Below are 21,415 nucleotides of genomic sequence, written 5' to 3'. Positions count from 1 at the left end.
GATCACCTTTGAAATCTGCACTCAAAATGATTTAACACCACAGCAGTTACAAGTTTTCACTGGCTCTCTTCTTGTCAGTGTGCTTACAAGAATCTACACAAAACCTGTGGTTGTCCATTTGTTTACTGAATTCTACCAGGATATTTTAGACAGTGGGGACTTTATGACTTGATATGTTAATCAAAAATATCTACAGACATCATTTCTAGAAGCCAGGGATGGCATTTGGTATCATCATCATTTATAAACAGAAAACAACTGTTACTGCTTTTTGTCGATGTGGACAGTATAAAAGATTTTACCGTATAAAAATTCATCATAGCGATAGCTTTTAAAGGTCCTTCGTGTGCTCACAAGGCCTTCTACTTAGTATGCTTCCTGCACCTGCGTGTCTTTATATCTGAAACTGTGTCATTGTGCCTGTGTGTATCCTTTTCCTCTACCTCCCATCCTCCCGCTGTTGCTCGCCGAGGTTCTTTTATTCCCTCCTGAGCAGCTCTGTCACCCATGTCGCCGGGGGACAAGGAGAATGTCGCGTTTTTTCCCCTGGATCAAAAATTTACGAGCAATTAAAAGGCGGCCGACGCCCAGCATCCATCAACCCCTGCGTGCAGCCAGGTTGGGTGAGGGGGACTTGCAGTAAACCACAGGCTATATACTTTTATATCTGTTTTCCCTCCGAAGAGGGAAGGTTATGACAAAATTATGTTTTACTGTTCCTGGATCTGACCACGATGTAGAAATCTTTCATGAAACAGGCTCGTTGGAGGTCAGAGCCTTTAGAAGGGAGGACAGACAGAGAAATATGTATGTGTATGCATGTAAAAGTGCGCGTACTGTTCATGTCGGGTGATTTTCAAAACCACGGCAGAGGCCTTAAAAACAAAAAGAATAGCTCTTCCAGTTGCTGAGGGAAGAGTGACCTAATTACTCTGTTGTTTATTACTGCAGAGCTCTGATTTATGTCCCCGGGCTGATGGAATTTCAACACTGAGTCTTCCTCGTCAATAACGACACATTCTTTCTGTATTTGATTACGCAAACACACACAGCCCTGCACAATGATCCATTGCGACACACCTAATACACAAAAAGGCACGCGAGGCCTCATACATCAACGCAGTCACTCTTTCACTTTTTCTGGCTCCTCGCGACAGGCCCAGACTCATTTGCATCCTTAATTGTGTTGTAATGTACTTTTAATTTGAAAATGGAGGCAATTAATTATTTTGATATGGAACAAAATGCCGCAAATGTAAACATTCTAATAGTTCTCCATGAACAGAGTATCATTTTTCAAAAGAGGGATTGAATCTTATCTCATTTTTTAATGCCACAGTTTTTTCCCTCGTTTTTTTTAAAGACACCATTTCACCACTCGTGCATTCTCCTTGATATTCACTTTGGGTTTTTTTTGCAACCGGGGCAGCGTTTCTTTGATCTATTCCACCACTGTTATTTTCTATCTCAATCTCCCACAGGATAATTACTGTAGTTGCACCTATGCTATCAGAAGAGATTAAATGAAATTAAGCCCGTCTGGACGCTCTGCTTGTTCTCCGTACGTCATCCCTCTGCTGCAGACTCTCCTCCTTCTATTTCTAGGTTAGAGAGGCTTCGAGTGGAGATGTGAAACGCAGATTTGTTGCTGTGTTTTTTTTCTTCCCTTCGCAGACCATGTGATCAATAGGTGTCAATGTTCAAAGACTACAGAGCAACGCCAGAGGAGAGGAAAGGAAAGGAGAGAAGAGGGAGATCCATTTGTAGAGTTCCTAGAAAAAAAACCTGACAAATTCACTCCCTCAGTCTGATAAACTCAGCACGGAGAGAGACAGGATGGATGCGTGCTATTCCTTTTTCGTCTTTTCGCCCATTTCCATCACCTTTCTTTCCCTCTCCCCTCTCAGACTCATACACACAGTTTTTTTGTCCTTTTATATCTCTATTCCCCCCAACACCCCCCCACTCTCTCTTCTGATTCTCCTGAGGGTGCTGGGAGCCGGCTGACATCACAGCCGGCCCGGCAACAACCTATAAATTATGAGTGACAAGTCTTTGGACCAATAAAAGCACCACCATATTTCATGCACAGTAAATCTGATTGCAGATTGCTGTGGCGTGTGGCGGCTGACATGTTTATTGTCGTCATGGCAGTGGGAGCAGAGGGTGGAGAGGCGGAGGGTGGTGGGTCGCTCCCCAACATCAGAGTTGTTTTTTTTGTTGCTTTTTACGAAAGCTCCCAGTCTATATGGAGGTCAAACAGATGGGAACTCTAGGATGCGTGCGACCCATTCCACCCACCCAACGCCCCACCAAATCCCCCAACACACACACATCAATGCCAACTCACCCAACATCTATAAGGAAGCTATTTTTCCTGCAGCTTTAACAAAGCCATGCAGTCGATGCTTTCTCTGCAGCCATCTGTCCCCAATCCGCACATGCTCCCAACAAAACTTTTAAAGAGGTTACATCCAGCAACTCTGATTTTCCTCAATTAAAGCGAAAGCTAACTTTTTGAAAGAAGAAATAATGTTCTGCTCTGTTGTTTGCGTTTTGTGTCCATCCTGCGAACACCGTCTCGCTCTGACGGATCAGTAATCTTCTGCTGTACAGCCTCTAACTATTGATGCTGTTTGATTAATGTTTGCTAAAAACTGCACTTCAAAGCTGTTATTTGAATCTTCACAAGAAACTCGAGTTTGCGACAGATTGGCGCTGACAGCACGGCAAAGTCAGTCATTATTTAGAGGACTAACATGCTGATTTCGGTAACAAAATGAAACTTTTGGACAATAAGAAAAATATTTCTTGATTTTAGAGGAACAGGCATCAGCTGAAAGACGCGGATCTGCATGAATACTGTGCAGTTTCAGTTTCTCTTTCCCCTCAACCCCAAACTTGCCGTGGCAGATGGCTGCCCCTACCTGAGCCTGGTTCTGCTGACTTCCAGTTAAAAGTGAGTTTTTTCTCCCGCTGTCGCTAAGTACTCATTTTTTGCCAGGACAACATTTTGGGACTAAATTATAAGGAAGCGATGTGTAAAAAAATGTAATTTCTATTAGTAGATTACAGTTATTTATCTATTACTTAGTTATTTTGTTGTAGTGTGAATGGCCATGGAGGAAAACTTAAGAAAACAGTTTTCCCAAATCTATGCCCTTTTCACATGTTCCAAAGCCTTCCACTCAGTGACTCTTCTGCTAAAGGGAGCTGTGTAACTGTTGGGATTGGGTCTTACCTTATAATACCTTAAGGTAAGGTCTTACCTTACCTTTATCTTAATATCAAGTGCCTTGGGGCTACTGTTTTTTGAGTTGGTGCCATATAACTAACAGTGAATTTAATTTCTACAACATAGTATTGTTGCTTACTCCTAAAGTGGCCCTATACTTTTTTCTTATGTCTGTCCTATGCATGTCTAGGGGCTGGTCATTGTAAATATGATCAAAGCTTTAAATAATTGGGCCAGCAGATTCGAATGTAGTCCCTGTGAACCATAAGCTCTGGCTTCAGATTGCTCTAAACACTCAGTTTCAGACAGTTTTTTCTACACTCTATGGTGTCAGTGACAGCAGATACCCTTAATTTGGTCTCCTTATACATACAACTGCTCTTCAGACCTGCTATTTATGAAGGTGAGCCAATGAGACAAAGCTTGTTTCAGACAGTGGATGGACTAAACGAAACAAGGACGAGTACAAAGATTATACATAAGAATAAATAAGGATTATTTACACTAAGAATCATGCAAGTTCCACTAGTTGAGTCCAAAAAGATTTAAAGTTGAAATTAGTATAACAGATCTACTTTATGTCTGTCCAAAGCCTACTTTTAGAAACATAATTCTGTAAAGTTGGACTATTTTATGGTAATAATATTATTAATAACGAAAACACACTCTGCTCTTTATCATTTTCTTCTTGATTTTATTTAAGCCATCTTCTTCTCAGGACCTCAAGTACTAATGAAAGCATCTCTTGTCTAACCTCATACAGCGACGCGCTTCAGGACTGTCTTTAATTTTCTTAAACCTGGATCCTCTCGTTACAGATATCACATCTAATCTTTAATGTATTGCAACAACCTTATTGATGGTAAGTGACCCTGTGCTTGTGGCACTGCCTGGTCCACCCGTCCTGACGCATGTAATAAACCATTCTTTATAATTAGTGTGGCCGCTGCAGTATGATCAGGGCATTACAAGTCCTCTGCCATAGCCCCTAAATGGGCAGATTTCAACAGATGCCCGCTGGTGTGATCGGCATCATTATATTTTAATTAATCCATTCTTCTCACAGCAACACAGTAATTACAATCTATTTTATGACATGACATGCTGCGAAAGAGGGGATGGAAGAGAGAAATAAGAAAGGAGTGAGCGAGAATAACAGCGAGCAAAAAGGGAAAAGGAGAGGAGAGGAATGTTGAGGAAAAAAAACTACAAAGAGAGGCGAGGAGTGTTAGCTACAGCAAAGATGAAGAGAAGCAAGTTTAAGGTGAGTGAGACGGTGAGGAGGGAAAAGCATCACTAACACTATGACTGATTACCGGTATGTCATCGCCTGGCAGACACTGTGAAAGCATTGTAAAACCGTTTATGGGATGTCTAGAAGAGCATGGGTTTCTCTCTCGCTCGCTCGCTCTGGTTCTACACTGAGAGAGAGAGAGAGAAGCTCCAGTCCCTCCAGCCTGTGTCTGTAAATCACTGCAGGTACGGACACTCAGACACGCTGTGGGTGTGATAATAACATTAGAGGATTACAATGACACTCCTCCCCGGACAAGATCACCTGTCTCAACTGTCATAAAACAGACTGCTGTTTTTTGTGGTTGAAGCACTTTATATATGAGGAGAGTGTGGAGGTGTGAGCACAGACAAAAGTGGTGTGTATGTGTGTGTGCGCGCATGTGGAAACAGCATCAGTGGATAGGTAGTAGAAGTCTGGTTGTTATGTTAACACCTGAGTACTAAGGTTAAACAGATAAAATGTTAATATGTGTTAATGTGTTTGGAGATTTTCTCTTACTTATATTTTTTTATCAAGCCAGAGGCTATATGTGGTTATTGCTCCCAGTCCACAGTGAAGGCTTCAGCCTGCCTTGTTTGCAGTGTCACACATCAGGTCACTGCTAGAGGTTAACTGTCAGATATAAACTGTACATAAAAGATGGACACTGCAAGTGAAGCCAACAGGGGACTGCATAGGGGTGACTACTTTGGTTCAGAATAGGTTGAGATGTTTTTACACCAGTTGTGTTTAGTCGGTTTAAATCAGGTTTGTTTTCCCCCTTTGGTGTGGATCTACCCAACCTTCTTGTCAGTGTTTCCAAGAGGTCACTTGTGCTGTTGCAGTACAAAAAAAAAAAATCCCCAGTGGTCGGTTAAGTATATTCTCCAAAGAGCACAAACATAAAAGACATGCTAGTAAAACTATTGACAAGACTATCAATACTCAATGAATCAAAAGGAGCTTAAAAGAAGATCTGTAATCACTCACCTGACTGCTTTCCCAGATGTTCAGCTGTTAGACTGTTCTTTGCATCACCTCCACATTCCCACACTATCAAACTCAATGCTGACATCATTACACTAGTCCAATCATCTTCTTGCCCACCTTCATTGAGCCAATGAGCCTCCACTCTATGTGCTTTAAATCTCAGCGCTCTTCCAACATTCTCCCTTTCAGAATATCACCTGTGCAACCCACCTCCTCCTCATTTCTGCCTTACTCGAGTATCTCAAAGCTCCATCCAAGCCGCCACCACCACCAACATCTAGTTTTCAGGGGAGTCATTTCCTAAACCCTATCACCATTGGGGTTCTGTTCTGCCACGATGGGTCATCGGAGCCTAACCACTTAATAGATTAATTCATTTCTCTAATATAGCTCAATAGATTCAGTGGCCAACATAAGTATCTATAACGCCCCAGACTAAATAGAGACTGACAAATTTGCAGGATGTGCCCTTCTAAATATAGCAGTTTCAAAGTTTTAGTGATGTTTTCAATGGTTAAGAAAAAATTGTAGTTCATAGGTATAATTAATGGAATCCTACTTTTTATAAATCTGCCCATAAAACTTCCTTTATGCTCTAAATATTTTATCTTGCTGTATTATATTTTACGCCTACAAGATGCCATGAAGCATATAGCACAGGTGTAACGTAATTGAAAGATTATCTTTATTATCGGCACAAGCAACATATATCCTACAAAGCAGCAGCTGATGGTTCATCTGCATTTTTTATCTGTTATTTACAATTGAGGCAAAAAGTCACCAGTAATAACTGTAATTAATTAAAATTATTCAATCCCAGGCAGTAGGAGATAATGATTTTGAACTACTTTGCTTTTCAGCAGTAAAAACAAGTATTTAGAAATGAAGAAATACTGCTGAATTTCTGAATTCACAAATATGCAGAAAAAGGTCAGAAAGTTTCAAATATGACTGTTACACAACAGCAGCACAAACTTTTAAGTCGAAATTGTGACGTTTTTAGTACCTTTGACAGCAGCTACAACTTCTCATTATACAACGTTGCCCGCAGTAATTTGATATCAACTTTTAGTAACTGAAACTACGTCACTAATCGTTCACACTACAAATTCCAAAATACTGATACTGCCAGTGCTACCCCTCAGTCTCCTAGTAGATGTACGAATGGTATAAATTTGGAGAGCCCAGATGACATCTCTTTGGAGTTATCATGTTCAGAAGATTTTCAGAAAACTTGACCTCTAACCGTGAGGTCAAGGTCATTTTTAGGAGATGCACTTATGGTATCAAATTGAAAACCTCCCTGAGGTTTCTTCCTGTTAAAAGGCAGGTTTTCATTCCTGCTTTCACCAAGTGCTTATTCAAAGGGGCCCTTCTGATTGTTTGGGGTTTCTCTGTATTACTGTAGGGTTTTCATCTTACAATGTAAAGTGCCTTGAGGCAACTGTTACTGGGATTTGGTGCTATACTGTATAAACAGAACTGAATTGATTTGAAATGAATTTAATGAAATTATTTGGCCAGATGACTTTTCACATTTTAGTTAAATAAAATATTTGTTACATAGGCAAATATTGGAGAGTGAGAATATTTACAGATAAAGCGACTGTACAATTCATCTGCCACAGGAGATGCACAAAACTATTTAAATCATTCAGTGGATATATGATGTCATCTGTTCTTCCTATTGGATATTTATTTGAAGTTTGGTAATTATGGGCTATTGCCAGAAATATTTATAGTGATGCTGGCAAGCAGCAAGTAATTAGTTAATCATTGAATACAAATTATTGTTGATGCTAAATTCGAGATATTGTGTTCACGAGAATGGGACAGACAACCTGAAAACAGTGAGAGAGCTGAGTGAGTCATTGTTGGCAGCTGATGTCAACAGTTATAATAACCCTTTTTTAAAAATAAAAAACATAAAAAGGAGGTATAAGGCAATGAGGTGCAAGTGAGGTCAGAGGAGGTGAGGGAGGCGTTGTCTCCTGTTGCTGTTGCAGCAGATGAGTCATCTACAAGCTGAGGTTCATGAACAAGAGAGCACTTGTGCTAGCCAATCGAGCTCAGAGGTTCTGAAGTGGTTTTGTATTATATAAACATCATGAAGGGAAACCTTTTCCATATGATTATACAGAAGAAAAAGACAACATTTGCCTTTTGTCTATCTACATATAAAATAAACTGACTAAGAAACATTTTATAATCTAATCAGGAGGCGAAGAGAAGAGGAGGAGACAGCAGAGCAGATAAGGAGTGTCACAGAGAGATGAGACACAAAAAAGAGCTCCTGGAGAGGTGAAGAAGAGGAGGGTATCAGATAGATAACACACAGAGTTAACGCAGTTTGTCACAGTTCATTTTCGTCACAGCTCAAACAGGGCCGTTGTCGCACAAGAGAAACAGAAGCTCGGGAGATCCGGATTGGTCGATTTTATTTTGAAGTATTGGCAACGTACAGTCAAGCCTATGACTGCTTTATTTACATCACGGCTATAATTCTTCTGTTCTCCTCTTACTGTTGGAAATAAACATGACAATGAAGATGAAAGGGAAGTTAGACTGCACTTGTTTTGTTTTTTACACTTTATGCTAGGGAACCATCTTAGGAACCTTTACTACATTCATTGTACTCATATACAGTATACGCTCAAAAATTTATTGGGTGAAAATCTAAAAAATTTCAGGGCTGGGCAGAGCCATCCCCACCCACCACCAAATATTTCAAGGTCCTTATGACGCCCATGGGGGTTATATTTTTGCAATTTTTCTTGGACTGGAGAAATGATTTTATAAAGTCTGTGCTGTCTGCACAACCTTGGGGTAAGAAAAAATAAGTGTTTCAGCTATGTACTCATAAAAATCTATAGACCTAATGATTAATGCGACTGATTAATACATGAATTAGTTTACAAGTAAGCTAAGTAGGCGAGATGCTGGCAGACTGCTGGGACTAATCCCAGTGGTAACGCCACATGTTTGTGTTGCATGCATGTTTTACGGTACCTATGGTGAACATGGTATCCTGCTGCATTGATGTTCCAGCCAGGCTCTTTAGGGTCGGGGATCTTTGCTGTCTTGGCGATCAGATGCTGAACATCCCTCCACGTCAGCTCAGGACTAGGGCAAGAGACATAAAACAGAATATCATCAAACGCATCTTTCCTTTCGGCCTGTGTTCTACACCGACTGAAACCACAGAGGAAACACTTCAACTCTGCGTGATACTCTGAAAAGAGACCTGCAGGGAGCTCAGCGCTCCAGTCTTGTGCAGAAAAAAAGCTGGAGGACGGTTTTATGGGGTGTACAACACACTTTATCAGGCCCACATGTAAAGCTTGCACTGTATTAATGCAAAGGTTTATTGATACATAAACTGCCGCGATGAGACGCTGCCATACCTTTAATAGCAGGTCCTCTAGACATAAAAGCACCTACTTAAAGTCAAGCTTACATTTTTAATAATGGTGTCACTAAAAACTGTGAATCCAACAAAGAATATATGAGACTTTAACAAAAGAGCCAAGAGAGTCGAATGTAGAAAAAATCTTCTTTTTAATCCTGGGCAGGGGAATTCTAATGGAGCGGACTCAAGTGTCATGTCAAGCAATATACTAATGGAATCCAATTAAGACCTTTAAACTGTGCAGAGAGCTGGAGGATATTAGCTCAGTTTTCTATAACAAAAGACCAAAGGGTCGTCAATGAGGGCTTTTTCAGGATATAAAAAGCATAAAGGAAATTGGGTTTTTCTGCTTTATCCACTCATTATTGTTCCCTAAGAAAATGACTTGAATGGAGCATAAGAAAACCGCTTGGCTACCCATTCTGAACACCTTTTCTTTTTTTTTCCTGTTCCTGAGGAGAAACGCTTCTGCTGTGTGCCTCAACATCTGTACACAGGCACTCATTTCTCCAGTACAGAAGGATAGAAGGAAGGTAATTAAAGGTATACTACACAGCTAATTTCTCCCATCATTAATGATAAAACTGCAACACATCATGCATGCATCCGGCTCCGCGCGAAGGTGTAACGTCTCAGTCAACGGCGAAATCTGCACTAAGACGTGGAGATTTAAAAAAAAAAAAAAAAAAAAAAAGGCCTTTGGAAAGTAAAAGGGGGAAGAAACCCACAAGTAGCCTCTTCATTATTGTGCGGCTGGGTGTTAGACATCTTGGGAAATATCAGGCGCAGATGTAAACAGATGTATTCCATTCACGTATTTGAAAAAAATAAAGCAGAACAAAAGCGGGGAGAGAAGCTTTCATTAGCAGCATAAAACAAAACCCTGGCAAGCAGCACGAACAAGCAGCTAAAACAACATGATAGGAATAATACCAGTAACACTAATAATAGACGGATAGAATGAAACAAAACACAACGCACAAACAATTATTTTAAGCTTTGATTTCAAAGGGATTGGACTGCGCACGTGTGTGCGTGGGGTGGTGTGTAAGCTTTGTACTTTTGAACTGTTGCTGCTCACCGCGTGCATGCGTGTGTGTCTGTGCGCGAGTGTGCGGTCTGTATTATATATTAGCGGCAGCAGCGTGATTCCGTTGTGTGCACTCCCCCACCTCTATCATCAGCACCACCACCACCACCATCACCCCTCTGGTGGAATCAGAGAAAGCCCCGCGGCCCCGGCTGGTTTGCATAAAGCAAACAAAATTAAATTTGCTTTGCTAAATCAAAGCATGTATGGTATTCCAAGCTGCTCTCTCTGGGACAAATTACTTCAAACGGCCTCCTTTGTATCATAACAGAATAAAAAAAAAGAAAAAATCAGCCCAATCAGCGGCTCTCCAAAACTCTCGACTCGGGAATTAATTATTGAACCGAGGGCTTTTCTCTCTCCTAGCAGTCAGCGACACAGATCTATTTATTTTGGAAAAGTCGTTTTGCTCTTAAAAACACACTGTTGGCTGAGAGCGCAGTGCTGCTATCTCCCTCTCTTTCTTTCCCGCTCTCTCTCTCTTTCGCAGTGTTTTCACTTCTCTTTGCAGCACAGCCCCTGAAGGGACGTGTGAATAGGTTTAGGCCACGAAATTAATATGAAAACCCCACGACCAGCATCCGCCATAGTGCTGGTTAAACAGAACTATTGCTTATGCTGTAATGGACTTAAGATGAACTGAGCTGTTAACTTGTGAGGTTTATTTCAGACAGAGGTGGCTGGGTTTTTTTCGCTGCAGGAGCTCTTTGTAGGAATGCTAGATGTGCGTTTCTTTCTTTCCACTGCTTTTAGTTTAGTTGCCACAAGTTCAAAGCACTATTAAAGTAGAACAATACAAGTTAATGATGGTTTCTAAACTAAGTTTTGCCAACATCTCTAGTAAATCCACTAATTATTTATGACATCCTAGATGTATTTATATTTTTGACCACCTATTGTATGGTGGAACAGTGGAGTAGTGGGTAGCACTGTTGCCTAGCAAAAGGTCCTGGGTTCAAATCCACCATCCACAGCCTTTATGTGTAGAGTTTGCATTTTTTCCCAGAGTCTGTGTAGATTCTTCCTGGGTACTCTGGCTTAATCCCACAGTCCACAGTTAGTGGTGTTAGGTTCAACTGGTGATTCTAAACGGGCCATAGGTGTGAATGTGATTATTGGTGCCTCTCTGTGTTGGCAACCTGTCTAAGTTGTCCCCTATCACCCTATAGCAGCTCCAGCCTCCTCGTGACACTGAACTGAATAAGTGGGAGAAAAGGGATGGATGGATGCAGCCAGTCTCACACGTAGAGTTTAACCAAAAACATTTGTGGGAAAACATTGTCTAAAGTTGAAATGCATCAAGTAGCAGCAACATGGTAAAGTCTAAGGGGGATTCTTTTTGAAGCTGTTACTATTTTGTATTTTTAGTGCGCTTAGAAAAGCATTTAACTGCAGACTGACTGCTACTGCAGTGAGTAAATGTCATATCTGGTTTGATGCCATTTAACAGCGCTATTACCAATGTACATTTTGGTGCATCCCCACCAGAAATGCGATCAGCTATTATCTACAAATGTCATATACGAAATCAAAAAAGCACAGATAAAACCGTTACTCGTGCTAGCTTGCAAAACAGGCTGCAGTAGACGTTTATAGTGAAGGACTAGGTGGTGAAATACAATAGCTGTCAAGGTAGCAGCAATATGCTGTTTCATCTCTGGACTCATCACATACTGTTCCTGCCTAGAAGCCTTTCTGGTCATACTTTAATGCAACAGGTACCATGATAGCATCTCATTCTTTTTGATGTACCTTTATCATTATTTCCAGCATGCACGGCACTGTTTACCATTTTACCATACAGAAAGCAGGTGATTACATGAAAATCAGCCAGAAGACGGGCGTCCTGTCTGGGACATGATTATAAACTGAAATTTTACTTTTGTTTATAACTTGAATTTTCAGTCACTATTTGGGGAGTGAAGATACCACATTTCATTATTAAGTTTAAAAAACAAAGCTCTCTTTCACAGCATTAACTGCTTATTATAAGAAAACATCTCCAATCTGCAAGTTTTGTTGTCACAGTTAAATGTTCCACATCAGTAAAAACACCAGCAGGGCACTTTTTCCTTGGAGCCTCATGGTGTCCATTTCAGATATAGAGGGACTCCTATTGAACTCTGTCTGACTATAGAGTTTATATTACACTTCGGAAACACCAGCTGTGTTAGAACATGATGCTGACCCTGACCAAGCAACAGAGTGTCCTGATTTGGGACTGAGAACTGATTGACTGTTGTTTGGGCAGATACCAAAGCTCTCCAGTTAACATACTTTCCTAAAGATTGTATTTGTAACTTTAACTCCGTCACAATGACTGCACACAACACCAGCACTTACCTGATTCTACTGAAATGAACTAATCCCAACTTTTTCTTTCTTTTTAAATGCCGCTCTGACTTTAAGCCTTTAAGCTGAAATGTTTCGAAAAGAATGCTGGGATTACTTCTGCTGCACATAGGACAAACATATGACAACTCGTACACAACAAACTAAGAAAATACGTGGACTAACTCGTGTTTCCTGTCATGGATTATCTTACTCTGTCGAAGCTGTTTTCACTAGTGTGAAATTATAATTGCTGACAGCGTCGTCTTCTGTGAGCTAAACTGCGACATTCGGAATAGAGGAGCCGAGTGATCGCTGGTCTGCGGGGGCAGAGTGCGGCTGTATACGAGCAGCCCCTCAAACCCTAACAGCCGTCATCTCCTCGCCAAGGCTCACAAAGCAGCACAGCAGCCATCACAGTGAGCACACAACTGTTTACAAATCCCCAGTTAATAGGATCAGGCCTCATTGACTGGGCCGCTTCGATGTGTCTGATGTAATCTATTAGCTGTATGATAGTCAGTGTCTCAGTCCAATCGATAAACCTGGGCCTCCATATTGCTCCACTGTGGACTGTTACTCCTCTTTAGTGCTGCTTAGAATGCAGGCTTAGTGGCTATAAAAAGTGTGTGCTTGTGCGTGTGTCTGTGTGTATGCTTACCTACTTATTCTTGTATTTTAGATACAATACGCACTTGTATGAAATTTTGAGTTTTTTAGTATTTTTGCTGTAAAACACAGCTGATGTGAAACAGTTAAAAATGTTAATTGTGCCGCATTTCAAAGCATTAAGGGAAGAAACGAGACACATTTGTGTGTTTTGTGTAATAACATTGACACTAAACATGTATAACAAACATGCATCTACACACAGGTGTAATACTCTACCATACAACAGTCCATATGTGTGTCTGAATGTGGCTTTACTGTACGTGGAGTGTCTGGGAGTGCATGTTCATGCGTGTGCGCGCTGTGTTTTTGTGCGCAAGTGTGTCTGTAGCTGGTATAACTGGGTTTCCAATTAAGTTGAACCACAGGCTGGATCAATGCTAGTCCTCTGTGTGCAGGAATGAGAAGCCCTGGGCCCTCCGAGCATGCCCACGAATAATTTATCACTCACACTGGGCCCAGGCAGAGAGGAGGAGGGGGAGGAGAAGGACTGGCATGAGGAGAAGGAGACAGGGAGCGTGAGGACAAAGTGTCCAGCCCGGAGAGAGAACGGCAAATATGGGCAATCGAGGAGACAGAAAGATGGAGGGGTGAAGAAAGCAAGAGAGAGCAAGACCCAGAGGAAAACAATGTCAGCTCTCGATCATTTAGAAGCATCACTCTCCACTATTTTTTTTCTTCCAGTAAACAAGCATTGAAAATGAAATACTGTAGGGAGCACAAGCTATGTAATTCTTTTAACCATACTTTCAAATGCTGCAAGCTGGAAAGAGAGAAGAAAAGATAAATAGAGCCATTATTTTACTGTCAGTTTTCCAAAAATCTGTCACTTTCATGTTCCCACAATATAAAGGAAAGTCTTGTTGATTTGACAATATATTTTTTTTTGCATGATCAATTAATAATATTTTTACAACTCCCATCTGGGTTATGATTTACACAATTTTACAAATTTAGCTTAACACATTGTAACTTGTAATGATGTTTTTTTATACTCCTCACCCTCATCATAAACATGAATGTCATGGTAAATTTGGGCCTTTATTACTTTTCTAACTGTTCTTTTTTCAAAGATAGAATTACTGTACAGTACAAATCTTTATGGATTTAAAAATTAATAACTGGGTTGGAAAATCATTTGGGATCTTCTTGAATCCAAGCAGGGTCAAATTTATGCATACATAGTCAAATATATCCAAACACACAAGGAGAATTATAGATGGAGTGGTCTTATGGAGCCATTTCTAAACAACAGCTAATTCCAATATCAAACAAGTAGAAATTATTCTGATTTGTTACCACTTTTCCCCAAAGAGGATCTAGAAGAAGACCTAAACTGTCACCCTTTGATGAGAGGAAATGAATTAGGATGTTAAGGAATGACTTTGGAACCACTGACGCTCAAGCCTGCCATGAACTGGAAGCTGTTGGAGCAGCTTTGCATGTGAGTTTTGCATCGCCATAGACTGAGAAGATACCAACCACGAAAGAAGCCCCTGGTCCAACACCGACATCTTCAAGCTGAAGTGAAATTTGCAGCTCCCTACACGGACAAGCCAAAAGCCTTCTGGAGAAAATTATATGATCAGCTGAGACAAAGATTGAGCAGTTTGACCACAGGGACAAGACAAGTTTGGGGGAGTAAACGTGAGGCTTTCGAACCTGAGACCACTGTACCAACTATCAACCATGGTGGTGGTAGCATCATGCTCAGGCGCTAGTTTGCTTTCAGTACACAGCACAAAATGTGTGGAATAATAAAGGAGGAGGACTACGTCTGAAGTCCTCAACTTCACCTCAAATCAACAGCTAGACCAGGGATGTCGAATTCAAGGCATCGAGGGCCGGTGTCCAAATTTGGCCCGCAGCCTAATTACATTTGGCCCGCGAAGCCATACCAAATTATTATTAGAGCTGGCCTACTGGTATTATACAGCCAATATATATATTGTTTAGTATTAAGCTTTGCTTGTTCCATATTCAGTTTTTCAGCAAAACGTGTTTGAGTCCATAAGAAGAGATTCATTCTTAAATCTGGAGGAAGATTTTTCTTTCAATAAATATTAATGTTAGCCCGCGACCTTGTTCCAGTTTTGAATTTTGGCCCACTGTGTATTTGAGTTTGACACCCCTGTTTTAGATGAAACCCTGGGTCAACACACCTGAATCAAATGATTAGTTCAGGCCTCTGGAAAATTTCAAGACATGTTGAGGAGGTAATTTAGCCATATAAATCAGCTATAATGCATCAAGGACACATCTAAAACCTGCAGGACACCCGCCCTAGAGGCCTGGAGTTCGACATCTGTGAGCTAGACGGTTAAAACGTAAACACAATAAAGTGTTCCAAAAGGACAATGATCGCTGGCAGACATCAAACCTGGTTTTAGGATGGATAAAGCGGGCTAACCTTGAACTTCTGGCCTTCTCAAAACCCAACTTCAACCCTATTGAAAGTTTGTGGAGCATGCATGCGTGGACCACGACAGGAAATCAACCAATTTAAATGAACTACACCAATCACAAATTTTGGCCTCATTTTGACCTCTGATGAAAACTAATGGGTTCACAAATGTGTGCATCAAATCTGTCAGTATATTTAGGTAGTAATTCATCTATCCTAAACCACAAAAGTCAATCTGAAAAATGGTGCTCAGTGTAAGACATTACATGGCTATCCACTCATTGGTGGTTGGGCTATTTCTCAATATAAACCTCAAATTGAAAACATGGCGAGTAGCCAAACATTAACCATTATCACCTCCATCTCTAAAGTAATAGGTTCCACTCCATCATGCATCCTAGACGTATTTGCAGCTGAAAGAGACTGAAGCATTTGCATGCACCCTGATGCTCGCTTTACAGAAGCTCTGCATGTGCGATTTTCCTGTTCTTTTCTTTTTATGTTTGCAGTAACTGAAGGAGAAATCACTAACAGTGGAGCTTGTTAGCCAGCAGGGTGTAATGTGCTGGTACAAGACGAGCAGCAGTTTAAACCTCACTGTCTCATCCCAGGCGGCACATCTTCTGCTTGGACACTTCGCATTAAGATCTGCAGAGCTACATCACAGCTCTAGTTGAAAAGCAGAGAAACTAACACACATGCAGATATAGATTTGCAGAGAAGCACAGAGCTGCCCACATAAACAAGCAAATGCACATAACAGGAGCAAAGTGCACACACACACACACACACACAAACACATTAATACAGACACATTTCACACAATATAAGAAACACAGTCTATCTCAATGACCCAAAAACATACGCAGATGTATAAACATACAGAGAAACGTATAAACGTAGATACAACACATCAACTGCTGAACAGTTACACACATATATATACACTGTCTCCACCCTGTGGAGTGTCAGAGTCCAATATTACCCCTGCCACTGTCTTTAGCTCATCTCTATTAATCTCACAGTAGCGAGGCGTGGACTGGCAAGAAGCTCCACGTCGCTCTGTAATCTTCTCTTAATGTGCTGCACTCTAAGCCTAAGTGAACCCATTTGGAGTGACTGTGAGCAGACTGAGATTCCTCCCATGTTATCTGAACAAGTGTTACTAATGGGTTTATCAATTAGGCAAAGTCCAATAACTGCATGCCCGCAATCTCCTTTAAACACACTCCACTAATGTCGCCCTGAGTTCTGTGGTTAATGGGTACATGTGTACACGTGTGTGCTTGTATGATTGCAAGAACCATGACCAGTGCGTATGTATGTCTGCATTTGTGTGATTTATACTTCTCTGTGTGTGCGCGCGAGTGTTTACGCCGCATAAACAGATGAGCGGCTAATATGCTTAACATGCATATTTGGATCTTTGCATAACAAGTTGGGGAATTATACTGTTCAATGTGTGTTTGCACATAAATAAAATCCTTTTACGTATAAAATTGTATCAAAGATATCTCTGTCTCTGTATTCATTGCTTCCTTTTCTAGTGTATAGTCAATATGTATATGCTCCCAGCTTTGAATATTGTATGTGCGATGTATGCATGCATATTTTCTAATGACCAACTCTTTAAATTGTGGGAAAATATATGAAGTATGTTGTTGTTGTTTTAAAGGTGTTAATAGTTAATTTTGTTTTCTCATTTCACAGAAACGTAACTTGATTAAAGTTAGTACACTGGTCATTATTTTTAGTCATGTAGAGGTGGCAATGTTGGTCTCTCAGTTAGTTACTCAGTTGGCTGGTTCAGACTGAAATATGAAAGGAACTATTTGGAGAAAAAAGCCGGGTGTTTTTTATATAGTCATCAGCCAGCTTTTTCCTTTGGTCACACCATGACGACATTTTTGTGTCTGAGCAAACAGTATTCAAAGCGATACATAAAGCGTGGTACTCACATTCATGTTCCACTCAGACTGAACAGACTAGAGCACTGTATGATCGCAAAAAGCATGGCAGCCCAGAAAACAGATTAAATCCTCTCTGTTGCAAAAACCTGTCAGTGATGTATGAATGAAATAAAGCTAAGAATGAATGTGACTCGCATGTTAAACAGCCAGGCTATCTAAGGTATCGTCTATAAGGCCAATGAGTTTTATAAGCATGTTAATCCCACACGTATCTTACAATATGTATAATAGCAGTATCGTCACATGTAGGTCATTAAAAAAATCCCCTCTTGCTGTGTATGTATTTGTAAGAGGGCATAGATGACACTAACCTTCGCTGGTAGGCATTAATATCGGCGATATCATTGCTGACGATTTGTGTATGTGTGTGTGTGTGTCTGTCTGTGCATGTGGCACACTGGTTAAGTAAAGACCAATTAGAGTGAGTGGATTCACTATTTTTATGTGCACCAATAAGAATACAGGCTGATTACCCCTTAACCCCCCAGAGAGAAGGTTTTATGTAATATTTGTCTTTTCAATTCAAAGGATACAGACAGAAAGAGAGAATACTGGAAAAGGGAAGATAATAAAGTATTCTAGAAAATGATGAACATGATTTTCATGTCCAAAGTGAAACTGTTATATTGCAGCTGATTAGACACATAATAATCATTTATTTGTGGTCTTAACCATAAGAACAATGATTTTCTTCTGTCTAAGCAACATTTATAAAAAGCCAGCTTTTCAGAAATATTATTATTATCCAAAGAAAATACACTAATAAAACAGCTGATCGAATGCCGTTATATTCCAGACGGATGCTATTATCAAAATTCAACATATGGCATGAATTTGCCATAAAGCACCTAGAGCTGCAATGCACTGATGGCTAAACTGCCCAAAGAGACAAAAGTGCTTAAGAGATTTTACAAGTTCTTACTTGAGCAAAGGGAGCTAAATGATAAAATTGATCTGATCTGATCTCAGAACAGGTATGACTCGGGTTAAAGAGGAGGCAATCCATCTTTCTAGACAGCCAAAATAGTCAACTTGAAATGGATGGACAGAAAGGTGGACAACTGCATGTCCAAACTAGGAGGTGGAATCACAGCAAAGCCCAATGTCCATCTCCTCGTGAGCAAATGGATAGACAGATTGATAAATGGACTGAGAGAAACAGAGATAAAGTGACAGACACGGTGATAAAGTGAACAAACACAGACAGAAAGACTGACAAACAGGATGAGTGAAGAATTGATTTGGTCTCATGGTTCATTGGACAGCCGTCAAAATGGATGGAGGGAGACGGATGGCAAAACAGGCAGACAGGCCAACATAGACACTGACACCTTGACACAGGAACAAGTTGAAGGCTATTCTGAAAGCACAGGAAGCAATCCATAGAAGCTTCTTTATATCAGTACTTAAGAGAGTACATGACCGCAATGCCAGCAGAAAATCTTCTGTATTGCCAGTCTTGTTTTTTTTGACAGTCATGATCTCTTTTTTTGAAAAAAAAGATCACGACTCCAGGAAAACAATTAATCAATCATGAGGAGTGCAGTTTCAAGACAATTATAGGTGGAGATAACAGAGTGATTGACAGAGGCATAGAATCATTATTAGGCAGCAATAATGGGTAGATTTTGTATCAATAACCCTGCGTATATGTTCACAATGAGCCAATCTGCAAAAAAAGGTTTAAACTGATGGTATGTGTGTTAATAGTGGAGGTGACAGTTGAATCAAGGATTTGCCTCATATTATAAAGACTGACTGCAACTTGACACGAGCAGCTCTGTGCATTGTAATAAATACTTTGCTAACTTATACATATAGTGGTGTTAGCCAGCTTATGTTAGAGCCTCCTTCATACTCTATGAACTATGCATGTCTGTACCAGATTTCATAGGAATCTCTTCAGCACTAGTTGCGATATTTCAGAAGCACAGTGGTGTACCAACAGGCTAAACACTTTTAATCAACAGTCACGTGGCCAGCATCGCTCGGATGCCGAGACGCATAGTTTGTAGAGCTTGCCGTCTTTCTGCATAGTCGATCGTTGCAGACCTCCAAACTTCACGTGTCCTTTAGATTAGCTCAAGAACAGGTTCGTAGACAGGTTCATTGAAGGTGTTGCCATAGCTGAGCAGCTGCATCCAAGCCTAACATCACCGAGCACGATGCAAAGCATCAGATGCAGTGGTGTAAAGGACGCCGCCACTGGACTCTAGGGCAGTGGAGATGTGGGCTCCGAAGTGGGGATTCACACTTTTCTGGGTTTGGTGTTTGCCAGGAAAACATTACTTGTGTGACTGCATTGTATCAAGTGCAGAGTTTGGTGGAGGGGGGATTATGGTGTGGGGTTGTTTTTCAGGAGCTTGGTTAAACCCCTTAGTGGAATGAACTCCTAATGCTTTGGCATATCAAGACAATTTTGATATTTCTTGCTCACAACTTTGTGGCAACAGTTTGGGGATGGCCCCTTATGACTGCACACCAGTGTACAAAGCAAGGTCCATAAAGACAAGGAGGAGCAAATGTAGTGTGGAAGAACTGACTGGATTGCACAGAGTCCTGACGTCAAAACGCCTTTGGGCATTCTCATGAAACATCAGTGTTTGACCTCACAAATGTGCTTCTGGGAAAGTGGTCAAAATTCCCATAAACACACTCCGAAACCTTGCGGAAAGCCTTCCCAGAGAGTTGAAGTAGTTAAAAAGGGTTGGTCAACATCCTATGGATGAAGAATGGGATGTGATGGCAATACAGTGTAAATACACATTACATACAAATTGTCTGCATATACTAAGGCACAGGGAGTTGTGGATGCTATACATTAGACAGGTTGTATCTGATTAATGAAGATAAGATAAAAATACTCTTGAATGTGCAAAAGTGAGCATAGTAGAATATATGGATGTGTGCGTCTGAGGGGAGAAAGAGTGAGACACAGAAAGAGCAAATGTGAGAAAGAGAGCAAGAAAGATATACAGAGAGAGTGAGAGAGAGGACCCAGTTCCATAAAGACGTGAGCAGAATGCAGTTGGTCTGAGCAAGAGAGGTGATATATAGTTTAGTCAGTAGCAGCGGGTCACGACAAAGCCTTTAACAGTAATGTCCTGGGAGTCGTCTCGCCCAGGGGACCCGCGCTCCATTTTACAGCCAAGCGACTGAGACTGAGAACGCTGCAGCATGACAGCTGGAGCAGTAAAGCCGGCCTCTAGTACCATCTATAACATGAAGGAGGCGTAGACGCACCCGATACCACCACAAAACACCAGGCTCGAGGCCACACCGACAGCTGGCGAGTTAGGAGGGATGAAGAATAAGGGGGCTTGGGAAATTGTACGAAGTGGCAGGCAAGACAAAGGAGTGAGAAGAAGAAAAAAGAGTGAGGAGATAAATTTGCAGATTCAGACAAAGGCAAAAAACAAATGCGTAGGAGAAAATAATGATCTACATCAAAGGAGGGACCAAAATAACAAATAGAGGAAAAGGAAGAGAGCAAGGGGGGGAAAAGGTAGGAAAGTATCAGAGGTGTAGAATTTTAATGTAGAAAAACAAAACAGAACACTGTTTATATCTGTTTATGTGTTCCTTTTAGTCGTAAAATCATCCACTAAATGACTCTGTGAATTGTTAAAATCATTAATATAAAGTAAATAAATAACCCCAGCTTTGTTTTGAACGTTTAAACAGTGCAAACAGGCATTGTGACACAAACTGTATCATATTTTATACAAAACTGATTCTATTATAATAGAAATAATGACTAACAAAATAAATGAAAAGAAGAAAAAAAACTGCTTGTTTGACATAAAGCTAAAAGTTTCACCTAACTGCACCAAACTTTAGCAATAATGATCCTATGTAGGGCTGGGCCATATCATACCATTCACAGTAATACCGGTATAATGTTGGGCAACAATAAGAAAATGAAATATCGCGACAGAATATGGGTAAAATGTGCATGCACAATGCCTTTGTTTTCATACACAGATGGCGGAAAAAGCATGGCGGAGAATGAGAAGGGCGAAAGTGGATCGTTGAATGAAA

The 21,415-nt window shown here is 40.7% G+C and overlaps 1 protein-coding gene across 2 annotated transcripts in view; it reads right to left on the bottom strand.

Annotated features, from left to right (window-relative positions):
* LOC102206784 (furin-like protease kpc-1) overlaps nt 1–21,415 on the bottom strand; it is a 200,413-nt gene that overhangs the window by 50,043 nt on the left and 128,955 nt on the right. For both annotated transcript variants that reach the window (XM_005741284.2, XM_005741285.2), the window contains exon 13: nt 8,511–8,624. In XM_005741284.2, the coding sequence (XP_005741341.1) occupies nt 8,511–8,624 (114 nt within the window). The remainder of the gene's footprint in view (nt 1–8,510; nt 8,625–21,415) is intronic.

This window comes from Pundamilia nyererei, unplaced genomic scaffold (assembly GCF_000239375.1).
Source record: "Pundamilia nyererei isolate P.nyererei 1_Seehausen unplaced genomic scaffold, PunNye1.0 scaffold00109, whole genome shotgun sequence".
Taxonomy (NCBI): domain Eukaryota; kingdom Metazoa; phylum Chordata; class Actinopteri; order Cichliformes; family Cichlidae; genus Pundamilia; species Pundamilia nyererei.
This window is presented reverse-complemented; position numbering and strand designations above follow the sequence as displayed.